Raw genomic sequence first — 24292 nt, 5'->3', positions numbered from 1 at the left:
GTATTTTTTTTTTTTTTTTTTTTGGATTCTTCGAGGTTTGCTAGATTTGGGTTTCTTCATGTACTTCCCATGCAAAAATTCAGGGGATTTGAATCCTAAACAATGCTTGGTAGCTTTTATTATAATTCTTTAACAAATTTATGTGATAATCCACATAACTGCCGCATGGTGTAATATGATGAAAAAATTAAATAATAAATTTAATTATTTAATGATTAACATTACAATTCATATGAGTACTACATAAATTATGACGTCAATTTATAAAGTATTTGTAATAAAAAATTGTAGTACCCGTAATAATACTATTAGTTAGGGTATACAAGGGATTGAAATATATTATATTTGTATCTTTATAAAATTCCTCTAATCTCTACCATTGATTTTGACGTTTAATTAAGAGTTAAGAATTAAACTAAGAAGCATACATGAAAGAAAGATGTGTAAATAATATTATAGGTTGCAAAAAAGCTCAAATAATAAAAATAGTAACAACGCTGTCACGAAGGAATATAGGTTAAGACTTGTTATAATGTTATTTTTTCAATATTTTCTTGCAAATTCAATATGGTATGAGAATGTTTTAAATAGAAAGTTTTTAAAGAGGCTTGGATGGTCAGATTTGAATGACCTTTAAGTGAGTAGACATTACAACTGCTAAATTGACTCTATAAGTAGTCTACTGTAGACTAATTTAAGTCACATAAAATTTTCTCTTCTTATTATTTCTCATTTGTAATTTTAAAATTCGACTCTCTCTCTTGTTAGAATAGAAACTCTAGACGTGTTTTTGTTTCCTTTCACTTTGTGTAAAACGTAACCAAATTATAGTCATTTTTTTGGGTTTCATTATATCTTGAAGAAATATTTGTTATAACTTGTTGATGCACAGTTTTCCTGGTGATGATATGACACGCCTGCCGGCTATTGAGTTGACCAACGCACAAGTGGCTTGACTGCACAACAAAGAAGAAGAGAAGGATCGAAGAGATCGAGGTGAGCCGGCGGGGACACTTCGATGCCTATGTCAGAATATGAGATTGTATAAACAACAAAAGAAGAAGTTAAAGCCAAAGTTGCGCTTACCCCCTTATGGAGAGATCGTTTGTCTTTTATAAGCATCAAGTAGTGGAAGTCCCTTCATCAGCGAATCACTCTTCCCTGAGTTTCTGCAATGCAGTTACTGACAAGGGATTTGGGTGATCATCCTCTCCGAGATCTTAGGGGATCAAGATCATAGGATTTGGTCATTGCATGTATCACTTGATTTAAACATTTGTAAATGATTGTTGGATAATATATTTGATTTGCATTTTAAATAGATATGGCAGCTTTTGAATAAACAAGATCACTATCTGTTAACGGCTGTATCTTTTAAGATACCCGAGTTATCCTTGTAGCCGAGACCTATGTGTCCTGAGTTAGTCTCAGACTTCACGATCTCGGCTCAAGGGTCTCGGCTGCAAGGTCTCGGATCCCATGGGTCTTGGATATGTAAGTCTCGGACTTGTTTGCTCGAATCCTTACTGAGCCTAGGCCTTTCCATGATTAAGCTGGAGCCGAGGATTACCGGGTATTTAATGGTTTGATCTATGACCCAACATAACTCAGTCCTAGTCTTTTGTCGGACTTAGTGAAAATAAATAGTTTCTTAAAAAAGAGGACTCAATAATGCATTTTTGAGCTTTTTCTTTTTTGCCTTTAGTTTTCTTCAGTAACAAAAATTACTATGGAAAATTGGAAATTCTGAAAAGTACATGGCCGGGAGTTTCCGAATATGGAGCTTGTTGACAAGCTTATACAACACCGGGTATCTCATGTGACCTGATCCATATGGATCTTTTCTTTTCTTTTTTAAACAAAAAAATATATATTTGGAAAGCTTACGCAATTACTTTTGAATCTATTAACAACGACATTAAGTGCGTTTTTTTCCCTTGTAATTATCGCTACAAAATAAGGCCAAAATAGTAACACTTGGAAGGTGACCTTTTAAGTTAAAAAATGTCATTATTAATGTAGTTACGTTTTGTATTATTATTATTATTATTAAAAAAAGCGATTAGCAGTTTTAAAAACACCACTAACCGCTAATCGCCTAATAGTTAACGGTTAATTAGTGCGGTTAGTAAAGCGGTTAATAGCAACCGCTTTTTCACCCCTAATAAAAACTATGACACATTGGCTTAAGAACACATCTAACCTAATAAAATAGTTGTGTGTACATAAATACTGTCTCAACTTAACAAATGACCAAAAAAAAAAAAACAAAAAAAAAAATTGGAGAGGTGGCTGTGCACTACACCTGCTGTTGGGGTGGCTCTTGGCCACTCTTCTATTGGGGAGGGCTTGCAGTTCACTGCTGCACTTTCTTAGTAGCTGTGGCAAATTTCTATAAAAACTTTTTTTTTTTTTTTTTTTTTTTCACACTAACTGATCTAGCGTATGTTTAAGTGTCTTTTCATATCAATCACTTAAAAAAATAAATATCACTTAAATTATGTTATGTGATCAATATAAAATTGATGTAAAAACTTAGAAGTGATATTATTAAGGTATTGGTGGATTTGAATAAGAAGTAGCTCGATTGCTAACGTGGTCATTGACAAGTACTAATATGGCCAATTTTTAAATGATTGGTACAAGACGGATCAAAAATGAATCAAATGAATGATATTTTTCCCCTTAAAAAAAAAATCTTCTGTTTTTTGGGTTCGTCTCCTCCCAATAGGTGGCTTTGGCTCTTGGACTTTCGAGAGAACTCTTTTTGAAAAGACTTCCCAAGCCTCTTATTAGGCCCATAGATGACGACTACTTTACAACCCATCAAAATAGTCGAATATAGCCTAAAGAACCAATAATATCCGGCAACTAAACTTTGTGCTCACTCTATAGCATTTACAAGGAGAGCCCAACCTACAATTCCCTTCTTGGACTTTTGTAGCTAGACAGGGTCGTCAACAGTCGGTCTTGTAGTAAGGCCTCATTTAGTTCGTGAAATGTCTAATCCATTGGAAAAGGATTAGCTACTAACCTACTACTGAGAATAGAAAAGTGGAATAGATTAGCTATTCCTATTTCTTTGTTTGGTTGTAACGCGAGAATAGACTAGCTAATCATATTCCTTCGTTTGATACAATGTAATATGTTGGTGAATGGAATCATATTGTGATCAAATTTTCTAAAATACCCTTATAATACAAATACAATTTATATTATTAAGGACTTTTATTTTTTTTCTTTTTTTTAAACATAAACAACTTTATTATAATTTCTTTTTCTTTTTTTTTTTCTTTTTAATTATGTCAGGTATGTGGCCGGAGAAAACAGAATCAAACTTAATCTTGAAATAAAAAAAATATAGTTAGAGAATGTACAGAGAATAAAAAGAAATAAAAAAATAGATTATATATTTGTATTTTATAAAAACCTTGTAGATTCTGTTTCTCCGTCAAAAAAAAAAAAAAACTGAGAAAAAAGAGATACGGAGAAACAGAATAAAAAAAAAAAGGTACATAAAAAAAAAAAAAAAACTGAGAAACGGTACAGAGAAGGGAGACGGCATAGAGAAAAAAAAATGGTTTGCACTTGCAAAAAAACTGTACCAGAAGAATCAGAGAAAAAATTGAAAAAGAGATAGAAAAAGAGAGAGAACGGAATATAGAGACGGAGAAAAGAGAAATGGATATATATATATATATATATATATATATATATATATATATATAGAGAGAGAGAGAGAGAGAGAGAGATAGAAGAATCAGAGAGAGAGAACGAAATTTAATCCCACAAGTTGTTGGATTCTTTAACGTAGGATCTGTGTAAATTCTTCAGAAAAGATTTCTCCCATTAGGGTGGAAATCCAGTGGAGAATGAGAGTATTTAGAATGCAGAAAACCAGGAGAAAACAAATGAAATGTTTCACGTGAAAAATAGAAGTTGTTATTCTGCATTCTCATGGGACTCTATAAATAGAGTCCCAATACAACTCTTGGTCAAGAGTTACTACTCTTGACCTGCTACCTCCACAGGAAGTAATTTTACTTTTCTGTAAAATCTACATGATCTGGTGTGGTGATGACCACACTAATAATAGTGTGATCATCCTTTATACCATCATCTCCCACTTGATCATACTATTATAATTAGTAATGAAACCTTAGTTGTACATGTTTATTTTTAGTATCACAAAAAACATGTCAACTCCTTATCTGCCGTATATTCTAGGCAAATAGATTAATTATCCATAGTTTAAGAATACAGCTCATACTCAATACTATAATTAATGATCTATTACATAATAACCATATGTAATTTGAATTGAAAAAATTTCTATTCAATTTCTTATCTCCAAGGTTACCCTATTTGAGATAAATAAAAAATACATATCATCATTCATTCAGGCGTCCCTGAATTCTTCTGATCATGCTATTTTTACCATGTAGCTTTTTCATAAAATTTTCCTTAATCCCATTTTTGCTACATGCTCTCTAAATTTATCTAGAGTTAACCCTTTGGTCATGGGATCAGCTACCATCTCTGATGAGGGAATAAATTCTACTTTTACTTCACATCTTTCCACTATATCTTGAATATAGTGATAACTTATGTCAATGTGTTTGCCTTTGGAACTTTGAGTTCCACTTTTTATTAAAGAGATGGCAGACTTATTATCGCAAAATACATTGACAGGCCCATCTTGCATTCCAAGATGTAAACTTTTAATGAAGCGTTTAATCCAAACAGCATTGCTTACCGCTGTGCTGCATGATATATACTCAGCTTCCATTGTGGATTTTGCAACACAATTTTGTTTCTTACTTAACCAAGAAACAGCTGTTCCCCCGAATAAGAATATATAACCGCTCGTAGATTTTCTGTCATCTACATCTCCTGCAAAATCTGCGTCAGTGTATCCTGCAATGTTAAGATCTTCTAATCCAAAACATAAACCCATGTTTTTAGTTCCTTGCAGATACCTAAATATTCTTTTAACTACTTGCCAATGCTCTTTTCCAGGATTGGATTGATATCTACTAACCAATCCTACAGCATGACAAATGTCAGGTCATGTGCTTGTCATAGCATACATAAGACTGCCCACTGCTTGAGCATAGGGAACAGTTTCCATTTCAAGAATTTCTGTTTGGTCTCGAGGACACATTGTTTTGCTCAAATATTGACCTTTTGAAACAGGTGTATTTAGAGGTTTACTTTTATCCATATTAAACCTTTTAAGTACCTTTTCTATATATTTCTCTTGATCTAAGTATAATAATTTCGAGGTTCTATTCCTTGAAATTTTTATTCCCAAGACATAAGTTGCTTCACCCATGTCTTTCATTTCAAACTTAGATGCTAAGAAATTCTTTGTTTTCTGAATCATTTTTGAGCAATTTCCAGTTAATAATATGTCATCTACATATAGTGATAATATAGTTAACTTATCATTGTCATAGTGAATGTAAACACAATGATCTAGTGGACTTACCTCGAAACCGATTTCCATGATAGCCTCATGAAATTTTAAGTACCATTGTCTTGAAGATTGCTTCAGCCCGTATAGTGACCTCTTCAATTTATAAACCTTTTCTTCATGACCACTCACATTGAATCCTTCAGGTTGAACCATATAGATGTCTTCTTTTAATTCTCCGTTCAGAAATGCCGTTTTTACATCTAATTGGTGCAATGCTAAATCCATCATCGCTACTATGGACATGATTATTCTTACTGAGGTAAATTTTGCTACTGGTGAATAAGTGTCAACAAAATCCACACCTGGTTGTTGAGTGAATCCTTTGGCTACCAGCCTAGCCTTGTACTTATCAAGACTTCCATCTGCTCTGAATTTCTTCTTCAGTACCCATTTACATCCAATAGCTTTTCTTTGTTGTGGAAGATCCGTGAGTTCCCAGACGTCATTTTTGTTGATGGAGTCTAGTTCATCATTCATTGCATCTATCCATTTGTCTGCATCATCACCTTGTATAGCTTCTTTGTAATTGGAAGGATCATCTTGAAGATTTATGTCATCTATACTTAATACATAATGATCTTTAAGTATGACAGATGGTTGTCTTTGTCTTTTAACTCTCCCACTGTTTTCGTGATTAGGGATATTGAGATCCAAACTCCTTTTACTCCCACTGACCTGGAGATTTTTAATGTCTTCATGTGCAGATTCTTCATCTTCTGTTTGACTGATATCTTTCATAGAAGTGATATGATTTGAATTTTCTTGTGTAGATTGGTCGTCTTCTAACAGTCTGATATCTTTTATAGGATTTATTTGATCTGAATTTTCAAGAAAAACAGCATCTCTGCTTTCTATTAATCCTTTTTCAGAATGGTAGAATCGATATCCACTAGCATTCTCAACATATCCTATGAACTTGCATTCCCATGTTTTATCTTTTAATTTATCCCTTAAAGGTTTTGGGATAAGTACATAGGCTTTGCATCCCCATACTTTTATATTTTCTAAGTTGGGTTTCAGACCTGTCCAGACTTCATAAGGGGTTAAAAGTTTAGATTTTGTCTTAACCCTGTTGAGTATATAAGCTGCTGTGGATAAGGCTTCTCCCCAAAAATGAATAGACAAGTCAGCGAATGCCATCATTGACCTTGTCATTTCCATTAAAGTTCTATTTCTTCTTTCTGCAATACCATTTTGTTGAGGCTTATATGGCATTGTGTATAAATGTTTTATACCATTTTCTTTGCAGAAAGTATCCATTGCTTCATATTCTCCCCCCCTATCATTATTCAAGGTTTTGATAGATCTTCCTAATTGTTTTTCTACCTCTAATTTGAAAATTTTGAATTTATCAATAGCTTCAAATTTATTTTTGATGAGGTAGATATATCCATACCTTGAATAATCATCGATGAAGGTAATAAAGTATTCCATTCCTCTATGTGTCTTAGTTCTAAATGGTCCGCAAATATCTGAGTGAATTACTTCTAATAATTCTGATGATTTCCAGTGTTTTGAAAATGACTTATTAGTCATTTTTCCTTTAATACATGATTCACATATATTAAAATTTTCAGAATTAATATTAGGTAGTAATCCACATTTGCTCATTCTTATCAATTTATTTATGTTAATATGGCCTAATCTTAAATGCCATAGATAAGAACTACTGTCAGACACATGTGTATAATTTGAAATGGAAACTTTATTATCAACTTTAATGGAATACATATTGTCAACTCTTATACCCTTTACAGATGTGTTTCCTTTCCTAATATAGACTTTCCCAGATTTAAATTTTATCCCGTATCCTTTGTTATCTAATATAGGAACTGATATTAGATTTCTCCGGATACTAGGAACATACAAAACATCATGTAAGACAATAACTGAACCTTTGACAGAAATCTTACATTTTCCTTCTCCTAGCACGTCACTATAGGTGTTGTTTCCCATGTAAACTTTGTGCTCTCCAACAGCTTTATCTTTGAAGTCCACAAAAAATTCCTTTTTGTTTGTGATGTGTCTAGTTGCTGCTGAATCTATCCACCATGAGCTAGAAGTTGGTTCTGCCATCAATGCTTCTGTGATTGTCATTGTAATCTCCTTCTTTGTTTTGATGCCTTGTAGTTTTGGACAATTCCTTTTAGAGTGACCAATTTTTCCACATTTGAAACATGCTCCTTTTGCTTTGACTTTGCTGTTTTGCTTACTTTTCCATTTTCTTTTGAATTTTTGTGGCTTGCTTCTGAATGTAAAAGGAGTTCGAACAGTCTGATTTGAGTTTTGAGCCATCATTAAATTGCTAGATGTTCCTTCTCGCCTTCTTCTTTTCATTCTCTCTTCTTCGAGTACTAGTATCACTGGTAAAGAAATCATGGAGACTTCTTTTCCACTAAGTGTTAAAGAAGTCACCACATGTTCCCATGATAAAGGAAGGCCATTAAGTATGGTGGTTACCTGCATTTTGTCTGATACAGGATGACCAGCATTTGCAAGCTCCTTTGCAAGTAATTCCATTTGATTAACAAATTCGCCTACGTAGTCATTGTCGTTCATACGTGTACAGTTGTATTTGTCTAATAACAATTGTACATGTGTATCAGATCTTGGGCCATACTTTGCCTCCAGTGCATCCATCATTTCTTTAGCAGACTCATGACTTTCGAATAGAGGAATGATATTGTCTTTCATGTTGTGGAGAAGGGTGGCTCTCGCCAGTAAGTCAGCTTCCATCCATTTCTCATGTTTCTGTTTGGCTTCTATGTCATTTAGGTCAGCTGGATCAGGCTTCACAGATGTAAGGGTATACTATGTTTTGTCATGTGTGAGTACATAAGTTATGTGTCGTTTCCACATTCTAAAATTCATTCCATTAAGACTTTCAAGTCTAGAGGAATCAATGCTACTTTTAATAGCCATTGTTAGAAAGTAGGTTTAACAACACAATAATAATAATAATAATTATTATTTTTCAGTACAATTTTTACAATTGTCTGAATAAGTAGACTAATTATTACAAGCTAAATAATTTGTCTGTGAGTCTAATTATTATTACAAACTAATATTGTCTGTAAAAATAAAAATAAGAATAAGAACAATAAATAGTAATAACTTCAGCTCAATAATCTTCAGGATAAGTCAGACACGCCTTGTATTTATTGAGATGTCCCCTATAATATCCAAGAGATGGATTTGGTGGATTGACCCGTTCACCCGTCCTCGGTGGAGTGTAGCGGTGTATGCCAGTAGGCCACGGGTCCCTGGGGCTCGGCTCAATGGTCCTAACAATCCGTAAAGGATGTGGACCCCTTAGGTGCCTGTCAGATGAAATCTCCTTCCTAGCCAAATCAGGAACTGTGAATGCAACCTCCTTGTGTTGACTTGGAGCCAACCAGCAGGGTCGTATAAATTTCCGGTGCAGACTTCGGTGATTGTGATTAGAAGTCTCACCTCTTTCCCAATTATTTCTAGGATAATGCTGAAAATTATTAAAATTATTGTAAATAGAACCTGTAGTATTGTAGCCCTTCGAATCAGCTTTCCAATGGTTTTTGAATGGACGAAATCGGGGCTGAAACGAGCCAGAACGGGCGAAATTAGTGAAATTGCTTTGAACCGGCCGGGTCTGATGAAACCGGGTTGCTTGAACCGGGTCTGATGAACCGGGTTGTCTGAAACCGGATTGCCTGAACCGTGGGTTAAATCCCGGGTCGGATTTTGGGTATGGGCGTACAGGCGGGTTGGGCTTCAAGTGGTCGGATTGTGATGCAACGGGTCGGGTTTCATCGGGTCGGACATCAGTATTCGCGGGCTTCTGGTTTTTCTTGATCTGGGCTTGGGCTCGCAACACGGACTTTCAGGCCATGTATTTCCACTTTGGGCCGGAGCGAAACGGTTGGCGAAACGGGTCAAGTGCAGCCTTTCGGGCGTGCTCCAGAAGACGTGGAGCGGGTTGGTCGACCCGATCCTGTTCTGAAGCGGCGTCGTTCCTATTTATTGGAACGGCGTCGTGTTGATAACAGGCGCTGAAAGGCGCCTGTTTGTGGAGACGCGAAACGGCGTCGTTCTGGTTATTCAGAACGGCGTCGTTTGAAAAGTAACTGAAGTCAGTTACCTGGGGCTGCTGGACGACGTCGTTTGGCGCAGTGGCTTTGGCTTTCTCAGTTTCTGAAACGGCGTCGTCTGAGATTGGGGCTTTTTCAGGATTTTTCTTTTCGTCGTCTTCTACCTCCAGATATCCTGTCTTTTGCGAATTTTCTTCCTCTTTTTGGTGATTTGCGTTTTTAATTTCTGGAATTTCTTCTGGGTCTTCTTCTTCTGGATCCTCTTCTTCGATTTCTTCTTCTTCTTCCCACGGAGCAGGATATGTGAAGAAATCGTCAGATGAAGACACACAAGAATTTTCTTCCTTTTTCTCACAGTGTCCCGAAGGAAAATTCGCAGATGGAAAGGCATTATCAGAAACTTCAGGAGTATTATTTTGGGGAAAAATTTTCTCAGAATCTTGTAAAGGTAGACTGAGAAATTTATTCCAATATTTTTGTTCTAAAAAATAAGTTCTCCTTAAAGCACCAATATTACCTGTATATTGTAATCCACCGACTGTGATTGTAAGTGGTTTTTCCTCTGGCTTTTGCAATGATTGATGCAAATTGTAGAAAGCCACAGAAGAGGCTAAACCGATGATTTGTCTGTGAATTGTCTGATAAATGTCAGACAAAAGTTGTTGAGGATCTTCAATTGTTTCTTCTGGTTTTTCAATGTTCTCTTGTTCTTCCATACTACTGTGCTCTGATACCACTGTTGGATTCTTTAACGTAGGATCTGTGTAAATTCTTCAGAAAAGATTTATCCCGTTAGGGTGGAAATCCAGTGGAGAATGAGAGTATTTAGAATGCAGAAAACCAGGAGAAAACAAAAGAAATGTTTCACGTGAAAAATAGAAGTTGTTATTCTGCATTCTCATGGGACTCTATAAATAGAGTCCCAATACAACTCTTGGTCAAGAGTTACTACTCTTGACCTGCTACCTCCACAGGAAGTAATTTTACTTTTCTGTAAAATCTACATGATCTGGTGTGGTGATGACCACACTAATAATAGTGTGATCATCCTTTATACCATCACAAGTGGGGTTTTTTTATGGCAATTTACTTAATTAATTTAATCTCACAGGAAATGATTAGTTAAGTCACTCATTTTTTAGTGGCTTAACTAACCCTATGTGTATGAGATTAGTAGTCCCATGGGAATAGACTATTCTCAGGAATAGAGTGTTACCAAACAATGAACTAGCTATACTTAGTGTTAGCTAGTCCAATCCAAGGGTCTATTCTGCAAACCAAACGGGACCTAATTATTTGTGGTTTTTGGGCTTACCTTTTGCTTCTTTTTGTCTTGTGTTAAATGCTGACGCGGCTTGTTGCTGGTTACACATGGCAAACATTGATAGGCCATGACATGAAATACCGTTAAATTAAATTAATGAGCAGAGCATAAATTGTTGTTATACCCCAACTCGTGATTTATAAATTGATGTGTTGTCGTAATTTAGAATGTTCATTTAAAGTGAAAGTTCCAAATTAAAACTATTGCACCACATGAAATACTCTTATCTTCGTTTGATGAAACCTTTAGAAGAGCAACTTTTAGTGTAAATCATCATAACAGCTGTTGATGCCGCATTTTTTAAAGTATTCGTATTTGAGTGTGATTCCCCGTAATGTATGTATGGCATTAATTGTTAATATGAGTGTAGTGTTTCTGTAAGGAGAGAATTCAGATTATCTTCTATGTAGATGCAATTGAATGGGACTCATGATGAAATTTATTTCCAAAAAAAACAATTACAGAAGAACTAATATCTAATGAAGAAAATACATTGGTAAATGTCTTAAGTATAAAAACAAAAAGGAAAAATAAAAGCAAGAGTTGTCTATAATATTGAATAAGTAAAAAAGAGTAGGAAGTTAAGAATCCGGGGCTTGGTTGATCATTCATTTCTCATTCCTACAAAAGAAAAGAAAATAAAAATAAATACATGGATAGTTGTAATTGATGGATATATACATGGATTGTTAATGTAATTGATGGATATATACATTGGTTGATCACTCATATATTAGGTGGTACTATTCCAAAATTTGGGTAAAACGTCTTCAAAAATTCCAAAAGTAAATATGGGGAGGAATTTTTATTTTTATTTTTTCGAAATTACACAATTTAGTGACGTGTTTTAAATTAGCACGTCATCAAGCTTGGCAGGTCACCAGTTGGTGACATGTCAATATAGGCACGTCACCCAAAAAAAAAAAGGTGACGTGCCAATTCAAAACACATCACCATTTGGTGACCGGCCAAGATTGACACGTCACCTTTAGGAGGATGACATGTCAAATTTCACACATCACCAATTAGTGACGTGTGATCAAATCCCCATGTCACTAATTCCCGGCATAGACGACTGCTTTTTTAATGTGTCAGCCATGTTGCTATTTACACGTTACTACAACATTAGTGACGTTTTTTGGCCTAAAAAGGTCACTACAATACTAGTCAGTCATTAAAATGCAACATTTTTGTATCGATATGATGGTTAACTAATTACATGAAGAGAAACTAAAACATCTGCCTAATACAAAATTTATATATATATATATATATATATAATAGAGATCAAATTATATCTATTTTATCGCTGGGGAAGTTTGAATATATAGGAGCGGATGACTTATCCAAAAGTGTTCCTTTAAAACTAAGTAAGAAGGAAACCTGGGGCCGGGTGAAATTATCAACAAAAATTAGTGGAAATTGAATTCTATATATATTGGACAGGATTCCTATCCGAACACAACTTCTACTGTTCTGCACCCCTTTATATATATAAACGCTATGCACCCTCCTCACCTTCATTACTTTCTCTTTTCCTTGTCTATTTTCTTGTATTCCTTAAGTTGAGACTTACTTCTTCGATCGTGTCTTTGTTAAAAAAAAAAAAAAAAACACCCACGGTTGTTTCTTTTTCTGCATTAATGGAGTTGAAACGTGTTTTTGTTGCTGACGACTCTCTTCTCCAACGAAATCTCGAAAAAGCCAAAGGTGTGACGTCTTAATTTCTAATTATTGGAATTCATTTATTTTATTTCTAAATTCTCGATTAATTATGTACATGTTATCATGCTTGAATGTGAAATTAATTAGTATATATTGTTAGAGATAAAGACGATATTAGAGAAGACCACTTCAAAGATAAGCCACAAGAGGAATCAAGATCAAGAAGGAGATAATGTTTTTCTTCTATATTATCTCCTCATATATTTATCTCTTTATTTATCTTATATCCTAAGAGATAACATTGTACTCTAAGCAGGACTCTAGTATCATATTCAAATTCTCTTGTAAAGATTATATAGAATTCAAACTGTACATTACTCTATATAATAAACGTGATATTGTGCTGTTTAGGTATTCAAGCCTAAAGCACTTTCAATATATTTCATGGTATCAGAGCTCCTCTAAAAGCTCACGCTTATTTTGATTTTATGGCTTCCAAAATGACGGCTGCTTCATACACATTCCCAAACGTGTCTCATCTAGTTTATGTTAAACTAGATCGCAGTAACTACATTCAGTGGTTAACGCAAATTGAGCCTGTTCTTAAGGCCAATGATTTGATGGGTATCGTTGATGGTAAAGAACCGTGCCCACCAACACATCTTCCTGCCTCCTCCGACAAAGAAGAGCCAGAAATTAATCCTTCTTATTCTCTTTGGGTTAAGAAGGATCAATCTATCCTCAGTTGGATCAATGCTACACTCTCTGAGTCGGTATTGTCCACTGTTTATGGCATCCACACGTCTCATGAGGTGTGGCGTCTTTTTTCCACCAGGTTTGCTTCTCTTTCCAGAACACGGCTTGCCCAAATAAAACGTGAATTACAAACTCTCCAACAAGGGAATAGCACGTGCACTGCCTTCATGGACTCTGCCCAAAGTTTGGTCAATAGCTTATGTGCTATTGGGCAACCCGTATCTGATGAGGACTTCATCAACTACATTATGAATGGCCTTCATGCTGCCTACAACCCATTTGTACTCAACTTTTCTTGTGCATCTCGTAAAGGGTCCCTCACTTTTGCAGAATTTCAGGTTGAACTCCTTTCATTTGAGCATCTCCTGCATGCACAACAACAACTTGTCCAACCTGACAATTCGGTGGCCTTCATGTCCAACAAATCACCAAGCTCTTCCTTCCCAAAGAAGCGTCGTCCTCCCTTCCGCACTACTTACTCACGGAAGCCCACCTCCAATACATCTCCAATTCAACGTGGTACCACACCACAGCCCACATCTCCTGCTTCTCTATCCCGCCCACCTTGCCAAATTTGTGGCAAGACTAGTCATCAAGCGCTAGATTGCTTCCACCGTATGGACTATGCCTATCAAGGTCGCCATCCTCCTGCACAACTAGCTGCAATGGCTGCCCATCCCACCAACCAGCCTAATGATGACTCTCCATGGTTTGCGGACAGTGCTGCTAATCTTCATCTCACACCTGCACTTGAGAAACTTCAATTTACTGAACCATATGTTGGGTCTGATGATATTGCTGTGGGTAACGGTTCAGGTTTGCAAATAAAGAACATTGGATCTCTCTCTTTTCAAACTCCCAATGCTACCTTACATTTACCTAAAGTCTTTCATTGTCCTACAGCTATTGCCAATCTTTTGTCCATTAATCAATTTTGTAGAGATAATAAATGTTTCTTCATTTTGACTGACTCTCATTATTTTGTAAAGGACAACCACACGGGCAACACCCTGCTAGAAGGTCGGAGTGAAGGGGGTCTCTATCCCATAACCACGACCAAGGCTGCTCTTAATAAATCTCGGATTCACATGGCTATGATTGGTATTAAAACTTCTGCAAGTGTGTGGCATTCAAGACTTGGTCATCCCTCTTCTTCAATAGTTCGTTATATTCTTAGTCAACATCATCTACCAGTTTCCGGATCCTTGAATAATAAGGAGTTTTGTGAGTCATGTCAACTTGGCAAAAGCAAACAACTCCCCTTTTCTCTATCTTCAAGGGTTTCATCTGCTCCACTTCAACTGATTCACAGTGACGTTTGGAGTTCTCCTATTCTTTCTTTAGAAGGCTTTAAGTATTATGTTATTTTCATAGATGATTTTTCTAGGTACTCTTGGTTGTATCCTTTACAATCTAAAGCTGATGTATTTATTTCATTTATGAAATTTAAAACATTAGTGGAAAATTTATTTTCATCTCGCATTAAGCAATTCCAATCTGATGGTGGTGGTGAATTTATTTCCAATCAATTTAAAAATTATCTAGAAGCAAATGGCATTACTCATCGCATAAGTTGTCCTTACACAGCCCAACAAAATGGGCTTGCTGAAAGAAAACATCGTCATGTTGTAGAAATGGGTCTTTCTATGTTAGCTCAATCTGGTTTGCCTAAAGTGTTTTGGGTTGAGTCTTTTCTCACGGCCATTTTTTTGATTAATAGGCTTCCCACTGCTGTGCTTAAGGATTGTTCTCCTTTTTCAGTTTTATTTAATCAAGAACCTGACTACTCTATTCTTAGGACTTTTGGTTGTGCTTGTTATCCCTTATTAAGGCCTTATAATTCTCATAAACTCATGTTTCGCAGTAAAAAATGCATTTTCCTAGGCTATGGTTCCAACTACAAGGGTTATCGTTGTCTTGATCCACTTACTAACAAAGTTTTAATTACAAGACATGTTGTGTTTAATGAGATGAGTTTTCCAGCCAAGGTCGAGGTTCCTTCATCCCTTCCTGCTCCAGCACGCCCGTCAGGTATTCCTTCTACATCTCACTTTTCAAATAATTACATTACACCTTCTGCCATGCCTATTATTACTAATGTCCTATGTCCTACTATGGCCTTACCTAATGCATTAGAACCCATATCTGCTCACCCATCTACCACTCCTACACCTCACGAAACAGCCCCTGCTTTTTCTAGTCCATCTTTGACTTGTCCTAATCCCATACAGCCCATGTCTACCACTAGTACATCACATGGGTCTGCACACACTGCTGCACCTACTCTTTCAGCAGCCCCATGTGCTCCTTTGGCCTCATCAGACAACCTTGAATCAATTTGTGACACATCCATATCACTCCCTGCAGTACACGGACCTGCACACACTGCTGCACCTACTTTTTCTACAGACCCATGTGCGCCCTTGGCCTCACTAGACAGCCTTGAATCAGTCCGTGACACCTCCATATCACTCCCTGCATCACACGGATCTCCATCTCTTGCCAATGACCAAAATCTTTCATTACCCATCAGTCCATCCCCCTCCCATCCAATGCTCACTCGAACAAAGACAGGAAACCTTAAGCCGAAATCTTTTCCAGACTACACAGCTCTCTACTCCACCAAACACCCACTCAAAGCCTTCTCAAGTGTTCTACAATATGCTGAACCTAGCTGTTACACACAAGCAGTGTCATCACCTGAATGGAGAGCTGCTATGGGTTGTGAGTTTGATGCTCTCCTTGCTAATGGCACATGGTCTTTATGCCCACGTCCTTTACATAAGAACATTGTTCGCAATAAATGGGTTTACAAGATCAAACGTAAACAAGATGGCTCCATTGAGAGGTTCAAGGCAAGGCTAGTTGCTAAGGGTTTTGATCAGAGGAGTGGGGTTGATTTTACAGAGACGTTCAGCCCTGTCATTAAGCAATCTACGATCCGTGTGGTTTTAACTTTGGCTGTTCATTTTGATTGGTGCATTCGCCAATTAGATGTTTCCAATGCTTTCCTTCATGGTCATCTAGCGGAAGATGTTTTTATGGAACAACCTCGGGGTTTTGTAGATGCTTCTCATCCTGATTTTGTTTGTCATTTGCATAAGGCTATCTATGGCCTTAAACAAGCACCCCGGGCCTGGTTTACTCGGCTCTCTCAAGCACTGTTTGACATTGGGTTTCACTCCTCTGCTGTGGATACATCTCTTTTCATCTATTACACTACCAATGCCACTTTATATGTTTTAGTATATGTGGATGATATTTTAATTACAGGAACAAGCAAAGTTGAAATCTTTTCTGTCATCAACCAGCTGCAACGTGTGTTTGCAATGAAGGACCTAGGTGACCTTGGCTTCTTCCTAGGTATGCAAGCAATCCGTGATTCCACTGGGTTACATTTACGGCAATCCAAATACATCATTGACTTATTGCACAAGTCAAAAATGGTAGGTGCCAAGCCATATGCAGCTCCTACAGTGTCTGGCTCTAAACTCTCAGCAACAGATGGCGATCCTCTCTCTGAAGCTGACAGTGCCATCTATCGCCAAGTCCTTGGTACCTTACAATATTGCACCATGACTAGGCCAGATCTCTCATACCCGGTAAATCAATTATGTCAATTTATGCACTCACCCACCACGGTTCATTGGGTGGCAGCTAAGCGAGTTTTACGCTACCTTAAAGGAAGTATAGACCATGGCTTGTTTTTTCGCAAGGGCTCGCTTTGCTTAGAAGCATTTTGTGACTCAGATTGGGCTGGTGATCCGGATAGTCGTCGCTCTACTACAGGATTTGGTATTTTTCTTGGCCCTTGTCTAGTGTCTTGGTGTGCCAAGAAGCAATCAGTGGTTGCTCGTTCAAGCACTGAGGCTGAGTATCGGGCAATGGCAGTTGCCACTGCTGAGATCTATTGGCTTCGAATGTTGCTCAAAGATCTTCGCATTTTACTACCATCTCCTCCTACATTGTGGTGTGACAACATTGGTGCCCTTGCTCTTGCGTCTAACCCGGTCTATCATGGTCGTACTAAGCACATTGAGGTTGACTATCACTTCACTCGTGAGAAAGTCGTTAACAAGGATATCCTTGTTAAATATCTCTCCACACATGATCAACTAGCGGATGTTTTTACAAAAGGCCTTACATCAGCCCGTTTTTGCATGTTGCGTGACAAACTTACGGTGATTAAACCTCCCCTTAGCTTGAGGGGGGCTGTTAGAGATAAAGACGATATTAGAGAAGACCACTTCAAAGATAAGCCACAAGAGGAATCAAGATCAAGAAGGAGATAATGTTTTTCTTCTATATTATCTCCTCATATATTTATCTCTTTATTTATCTTATATCCTAAGAGATAACATTGTACTCTAAGCAGGACTCTAGTATCATATTCAAATTCTCTTGTAAAGATTATATAGAATTCAAACTGTACATTACTCTATATAATAAACGTGATATTGTGCTGTTTAGGTATTCAAGCCTAAAGCACTTTCAATATATTTCATATATGGTGGTTTTCTCATACCCATTAGTTTTTTAATTTATTTATTTTTATCATCAGTTTTTTTTTTTTTTTTTTTAATGAATCATAGAGATTATAACTTCAAATACTTTCATATTTTTTATTGCTTTATTTCATTACTTAATTTAAGAATTTAGGCCAGGGAACGACTAATAACATTCATAACTTTTGATCCTTTTTCATAAATAATGCAGAAGAAGAAAGTCAACTTGAAGGGCAATTGGCAGAGCTTCCACAGGATTTGATAAATGAGATTGGAAAGAGATTGACAAACTATGCTGACTACGTCCGATTGCAGTCAACTTGTAAGTCATTGAAATCCATGCTGCCAAAGATGCCAAACCACCAACTCAGTCAAGTACCATGGCTTATGCTCCCACATCACGTTTCAGTTTCCTTAACCCATTAGAAAATAAGATGTATAATCTTGACATTCCAGAAGTAAAGGGAATGTTGTTGCGAGGATCATCGTATGGTTGGATACTAGCTGTTGATGGGTATCCCAAGTTGTGTCTAATTAATCCGTTTACTAGGATTCAAATTCAGCTGCCACCTCTAGACACCTTTCCAGATGTCGTGATATTTGATTCTAACATGCCGAATGAAGAATATTTGATTTGTGCAAAAAGAAGATATAGTTCTAAGAAAACACATTCACAGGATTTGGCTTTCTTTCAAGAAATTTTCGTCCATAAGGTTGTGTTGTCGTCAAATCTTGCTAATTCTAACGAATTCACAGCCATGGCCATCTACGGTGAGCTTTGAGAATTTGCTTTTCGCAGAAGTGGGGATAAGAAATGGAGTAAGTTAATGGTTCCACGATTTGCTGAAGATGTCATGTCTTATGAAGGAAAATTCTACGTTTTAAGTCATACTAAAGAAGTTTGGATTGGTGACGCTACTTCGCTGCCAAAGATGACGAGAATTGCTCCGCCCCCTTCACATTGTGTCCCAAATGACTGCTATTTGGTGCGAATGACATCTGGTGAATTTGCGTTCGCTAGTATACGATTTAAATGGAAACCAATAGTTGATGATGGGTCGTTTACAAGCTAGATCAAAGACGGTTGAAATGGATTAAGGTAACAAGCATAGGAGAGATGCTGCTTTCTTTATTGGAAAGAATAACTCATTATCTATCTCGTCTCAAAATCTTCCTAATGGTTGGAGAAAGAATTGTATTTACTATTCAGATGCCTACAATGAAGGCCACATAGATGGAATTGTAAGTCGTTATGACAATGTTAGGTACAACTTAGAAAGCAAAAGAATTGAGTCAATACCAGGATATGTAGCAAGTGATTCTTTGTTGGTATCACCGGCACCAATTTGGGTTATTCCTAACCCAACCCCTGGCCTTTAAGGAAATAAAAATGTATTGCCTAAGATCTCAACGTGGATGCTTAGAGTTGAATATGAATAAAATTTTGTTTGAAATTTTATTAGTTTTTTGATGTATAAGTTCTATTCTTTTGCATTAATTTAAGGAACTCTATAGATTTTGTTTCCTTGTAACCCTTTTTTCCATATTAATTGGAGAAAAAAAAAATCTCTATAGAATGAGCTCCATAGGACACACCAATTGAATTGGCAGTTCAAACATAAGTACGAATACTCACATTTAATTCACTGTTAATTTTGAGAAATTAGTAGCACCTTTCTTCTACATATATAGGAAAACAAAAATTAATGTAAACAAAGGAACTAATAAGCACTCAAAATCATCCATACTTATTAATTTGCATGGTGAAACCAAAAAAAAAAACCCAAACCCTAAATTATGAACATAAAAACAATAAAACATAATTAGTTTTTTTTAAAAAAAGTGTGATATCGATCAATCAGAAAATGATGCCACACAATTGGTAGTCTCAAAAGTAGACTTGGGATGAGGATCAAGCGGAGCCATTTGTGGTGAAAAACTTATTCATATACTCTGGAGAAACATACTCTATTCTTATAAAAGCCGATCAAGACCCTTCAAGAAATTATTGGATGACAACAAACGTGGTTGGCCGACTTCCTAATACCACAGCCGGTTTAGCCATTCTCAATTACTATCCAAACCATCCAAGGCGATCCCCTCCAACAACTCCACCAGCTGGCCCCATTCGCAATGACACTGCACCCCGATTGGGTCAAAGTCAAGCCATTAAGGCTCGCCACGGTTTCATATCCACCCCTCCGGCAACCCCGGACAGAATCATCCTGTTTCTCAACACACAAAATCGCGTCAATGGTTATACACGCTAGGCCGTGAATAACGTCTCTTTCACCCTCCCCCACACGCCTTACCTTGTTTCAGAAAAGTGCAACCTACGCCATGTCGTCAATCAGTCCTCGCCACCTACTGGGTACGACTTTCAGAACTATGACATTTATAGTGTCGCTAACAACAAGAATGCCACTTCGAGCAATGGCATTTACTGGCTACAGGTCAACTCGACATTGGGGTTTTGTTTGGTAATGGGGATGGGGTTCGCCCAAACACTGTTCATCACCATTTTCTAAAAAAATCAAAATCAAAATATTCTAATTTTTTTTCTTTTAATATCAAATCATTCACTTTTTATTATTATTCAAATAAAAAAATCACTACAAAACAAAACTTTTTCACTTTTCCATACCACTTTTTTATTTTTTTTATACCAAACATTCTTACTTTTTTTTCACATCAATCTACATCAACTATAGTGTTTAGGCCATCTCATTTGCCAAACACCCCCCGGATGTTATACTGCAAAATGCAAACTCCATGAGTAATAACACCAGCGAGACACATCCATGGCATCTCCACGGGCACGATTTTTGGGTCCTAGGCTACGGAACTGGCAAGTTTGACATTAATGAGGATCCAAAGAAATACAACTTGGTGAATCCAATAATGAAGAACACAGTTCCTGTTCATCCCTATGGTTGGACTGCTTTGAGGTTTAAGGCAGATAATCCGGGTGTGTGGCTTTCCATTGCCATATAGAGTCTCACTTCCACATGGGCATGGGAGTGGTTTTTGAAGAAGGGATTGAGAAGGTAGGAAATTTGCCTTAGCTTTTTTTATTATGGGCTGCGGTGAGTCCAAAGGATTGGGGAAGCCATAGATAATTAAGATAACCTTTTTAGTGAATCAATGTACACTTGTTTCTTTAATTATTATTTTATTTTATTGGGAGCCAAGCCAAGGCTCGACCTTACCTTTTCTTGTACGAGGGTGATTGGCAAACTTTTTTGGATTTGTTTGGTAAACAATTTCGTTTTGGTTTTGGTTTGATACTGGAACAAAGATTGATTGATGTAAAAAAAAGTAAGAATGCTTTTTTTTTTTTTTTTTTGAAAAAATGAAAAAGTAAGAATGTTTGGTATGAAACATTGAAAAAAAATTTGTTTTGTAGTGATTTTTTATTTTTATTTAAATAGTTATAAAAAGTGATTAATGTAATCTAAAAAAAATAAGAAAATGTTGAAAAAATGAAAAAGTTGGATGAATTGCCTTGTAAATTTATGTTGAAATTGTGAAGCCTACGTGTAGTTTCACATATTTAATAGTGGATTTATACATCTCTTGTATGAAAATGGACAAGAGATGAATAAAATATTGAAACTAAATATTTCTCTTTCTATGAGAGGTTTTTTGCTTTGATTGAAAAAATGTATTGATGTAACATAAATGTGAAATGAGTTTGAAATTTATTTTGCAAATGAAACTAAACAAAGTTATTTGTTAATGTAAAGAAATGACTCTGACTTTTTTTTTTTTTTTTTTTTTTTTATTTATTTATTTTTTTTATTGAAAGGAGAAATGAATGATCAACCAAGCCCTGGAATCGTAACTTCCTACCCTTTTTTAACTTATTCAATATTATAATCAGCTCTTGCCTTTATTTTTTTTTTTTTGTTTTTGTTCTTAGATGTTGAAATAGCTTTGATACCATGTTGAAATATAAAGTGCGGAAGCAGAAAGGATGTATGGAAGATAATAGAGGAAAGTAAATCAAAATCCTCTCCTTAAGAAAACATTACATTCATTTAACAATTAACGCGATATACATAGAGAAAGTTCATTTGAGAATACTTTAAAAAATGTGGCATCAGACTGTTACGATGATTTAGACTAAAAGTTGCTCTTCTAAAGGTTTTCATCAAACGAGGATAGGGTATTGCATGTGGTGCAACAATTTTAATTTGGAATGTTCGTTTTAAATGAACATTCTAGATTACAACTAGACATATAACTATAAGAGAGAGTGAATGGTGGCTTGCAAGTTAAGAGATGGTTGAACTAGCTCCGGTGGGCAAAGAGGTGGAGCCAACGACCACTGTTTGATTTGCAAGCAATCTGTTCCCCTTTCTCTCTCTCATATGTTCTATCACAATCTAGTTTATTCATTTTAAATGTAAAGTCCTTATTGGAGCTACACAGGATCTCAATCCATTTTCTTCTAATAAGTGATAACTTTTTTTTTTTTAGTCAAAGATTTCTTTCATTTATCTAGCAAGAAAAAACACTGATAGATTAAATTATCTAGTAGGAGGTTATATGGAAATTTTTAATGCCACTCACTTTTTTTTTTTTTTTTGAAGGCTTGTAATCTAACAAGTTATGAAGACATATGGTTAAAAGTTACAAAGATTGAGGGTATTGTCATTTGAAATCAATGTCAAATTAGCCTAAAGCAAACGAGAGAGAATCAAATTAATCTAAATCCAAGATTTTTCCTATGTATTTTATCCTTTTAGATGTTTAAGTTGATTTTATCCTCCTTCCCTTACCTCTACACCACCAAGCTCCTTGCAATTTCACCTTTGGCCTCCACTTTTAGCTACCGTCTCTTTTCCACTTGGTGGTTTGCCTAAATGCCTGCCATAGAGAACAAATCTGGGTCTCCGCCGACACGCCACAATCCTGACATCTACAACCTCACCCGTAAAACCTCGTTCTTTAATTAGAGTTAAAGTATGCTCTAACTATTACTTAAGTATGTTAAAGGTTGATTTTAAATATGTTAAGTTATGTATCGCTGAATTTCTGTTTATCACAATCGCAATCACTCACAGTACACAACAAGATAGCAGTACCCTCCAGGCTCCTACCATTGGGCATCAACCATGGTGGGGCCAAGTGGAGGGCCGTGAGCAGATCTCTTATGTCAAAGCAGATATCTATCCCAACCATCAAACACATGCTAAATATATCAATTATTAGATTTGTGAGGTCCACATAAATCTACAAATTTAATGCTTAATTTATAAGATATATATATATATATATATTAAGACCAACTATTTTTCTATGATAAAGAGATAAATGTTGAAATATGTTTCCTTACCTGGTTCCTCCTGCGAAAGAGTATAAAAATCAACACGGTTTGAGAATGATTCCACTTTAGGAATTTTTCTTATTCTAAGTATTCTAGGCGCATAACTGGCATGAGCTTTCTTGGAAAGAAATGAAGATAATAATTACAAGGAAACTAGGAAATTCAAAAAAAGAAAAAAAGAAAAGTCAATTACTCATTGCATAAGCTTTTCCAATTCATATATTTCTTAGTTATTGTTAAAAAGAAAAAGAATGACCCACATGGATCAGGTCACATCAGATACCCGGTGTTGCGTAAGCTTGTCAACAAGCTCCATGGGAAACTCCCATGGTACTTCTCAGAATTTCCATAGTAATTTCTGTTAGTGAAGAAATCTGAAGACAGAAAAGAAAAAGCTCATAAATGTGTTATTGAGTTGTTTTTATTTTTTTAAAAAAATTATTTGTTCTCACCAATTTCAATAGAAGTGTTAAATTATCAGTTATCTTAAAAGTTTAAGCTGATAAGAAGAAGTAAATTTAATTATTATTTTAACACTTCCCTTCACATGTGGACTCAAACTCCCTTTTAATGGGTGATGTCCAACACGTGAAATATTTAAGTTAAATGAGGTAAATTGACGGAGTCAAGGTTTAAACTCAAGACTTTTAGCTTTGATATCATGTTAAATTAGGAATAATTAATAATTTAAGAAGAATTATGCACTGATTTTTTATTTTTTTTTTATTATTATTAACAAAAGTATGCACTGAGTTACAACAAATACTTCTTCAGAATATAATGGAACCTAAAAAATGGACCGTAGTTTTGTTATATTTTGCACAAAACAAAATGAAACCAAAACACGTCCAGAATTTTATTCTAGCCTACAGTAGACAAACGAAGAGAAAATTTTTCTTGTTTTAAACTAGCCTACAGTAGACTATTTATAGAGTCAATTTAACAGTTTTAACATATATTCGACAAAGTCTTAAATTGTTTATATATATAAAACAATTTCAGACGAGAAATGCAGTGTTCTAGTGGTTTTCAATAGATATTATTTTTTAAAAATTAGATAAGAGAAATAAAAGCTAATATTTTTTTGTTTTTGGAGAAAATAATATTGACCTCGTCTAGCATAAGAAGACCTAGCAATCAACATTTCAGACTGTCTTATGCAGG

At 35.8% G+C, this 24292-nt stretch overlaps 2 protein-coding genes and 2 pseudogenes across 2 annotated transcripts; 3 read left to right on the top strand and 1 right to left on the bottom strand.

Moving 5' to 3' along the window:
* Positions 1 to 4995: 4995 nt before the first annotated feature.
* On the bottom strand, positions 4996 to 8215 carry LOC148583159 (uncharacterized). The gene is made up of 3 exons (XM_088511593.1): positions 7228 to 8215; positions 5492 to 6501; positions 4996 to 5046 (listed from the first exon to the last, which is right to left on the bottom strand). The coding sequence occupies exons 1-3, from the start codon at positions 8213 to 8215 to the stop codon at positions 4996 to 4998; spliced, it is 2049 nt and encodes a 682-aa protein (XP_088367719.1).
* Positions 8216 to 13883: 5668 nt separating this feature from the next.
* LOC132179437 (retrovirus-related Pol polyprotein from transposon RE2) lies at positions 13884 to 17790 on the top strand. The gene is made up of 2 exons (XM_059592165.2): positions 13884 to 14107; positions 14281 to 17790. Exons 1-2 carry the CDS (start codon positions 13985 to 13987, stop codon positions 17581 to 17583), a joined length of 3426 nt encoding a protein of 1141 aa, XP_059448148.2. The 5' UTR covers positions 13884 to 13984; the 3' UTR covers positions 17584 to 17790.
* Positions 17791 to 17798: 8 nt separating this feature from the next.
* LOC148583158 (F-box protein At2g26160-like) lies at positions 17799 to 19176 on the top strand (annotated as a pseudogene).
* Positions 19177 to 19212: 36 nt separating this feature from the next.
* On the top strand, positions 19213 to 20911 carry LOC132165923 (L-ascorbate oxidase pseudogene; annotated as a pseudogene).
* The last annotated feature ends 3381 nt before the right edge of the window (positions 20912 to 24292 follow it).

The sequence above is a fragment of the Corylus avellana genome, chromosome 11 (assembly GCF_965113065.1).
Source record: "Corylus avellana chromosome 11, dhCorAvel1.hap1.2, whole genome shotgun sequence".
Lineage (NCBI taxonomy): Eukaryota > Viridiplantae > Streptophyta > Magnoliopsida > Fagales > Betulaceae > Corylus > Corylus avellana.
The sequence above is the reverse complement of the archived record's forward strand: the minus strand, read 5'-3'. Positions and strand labels throughout refer to the sequence as shown.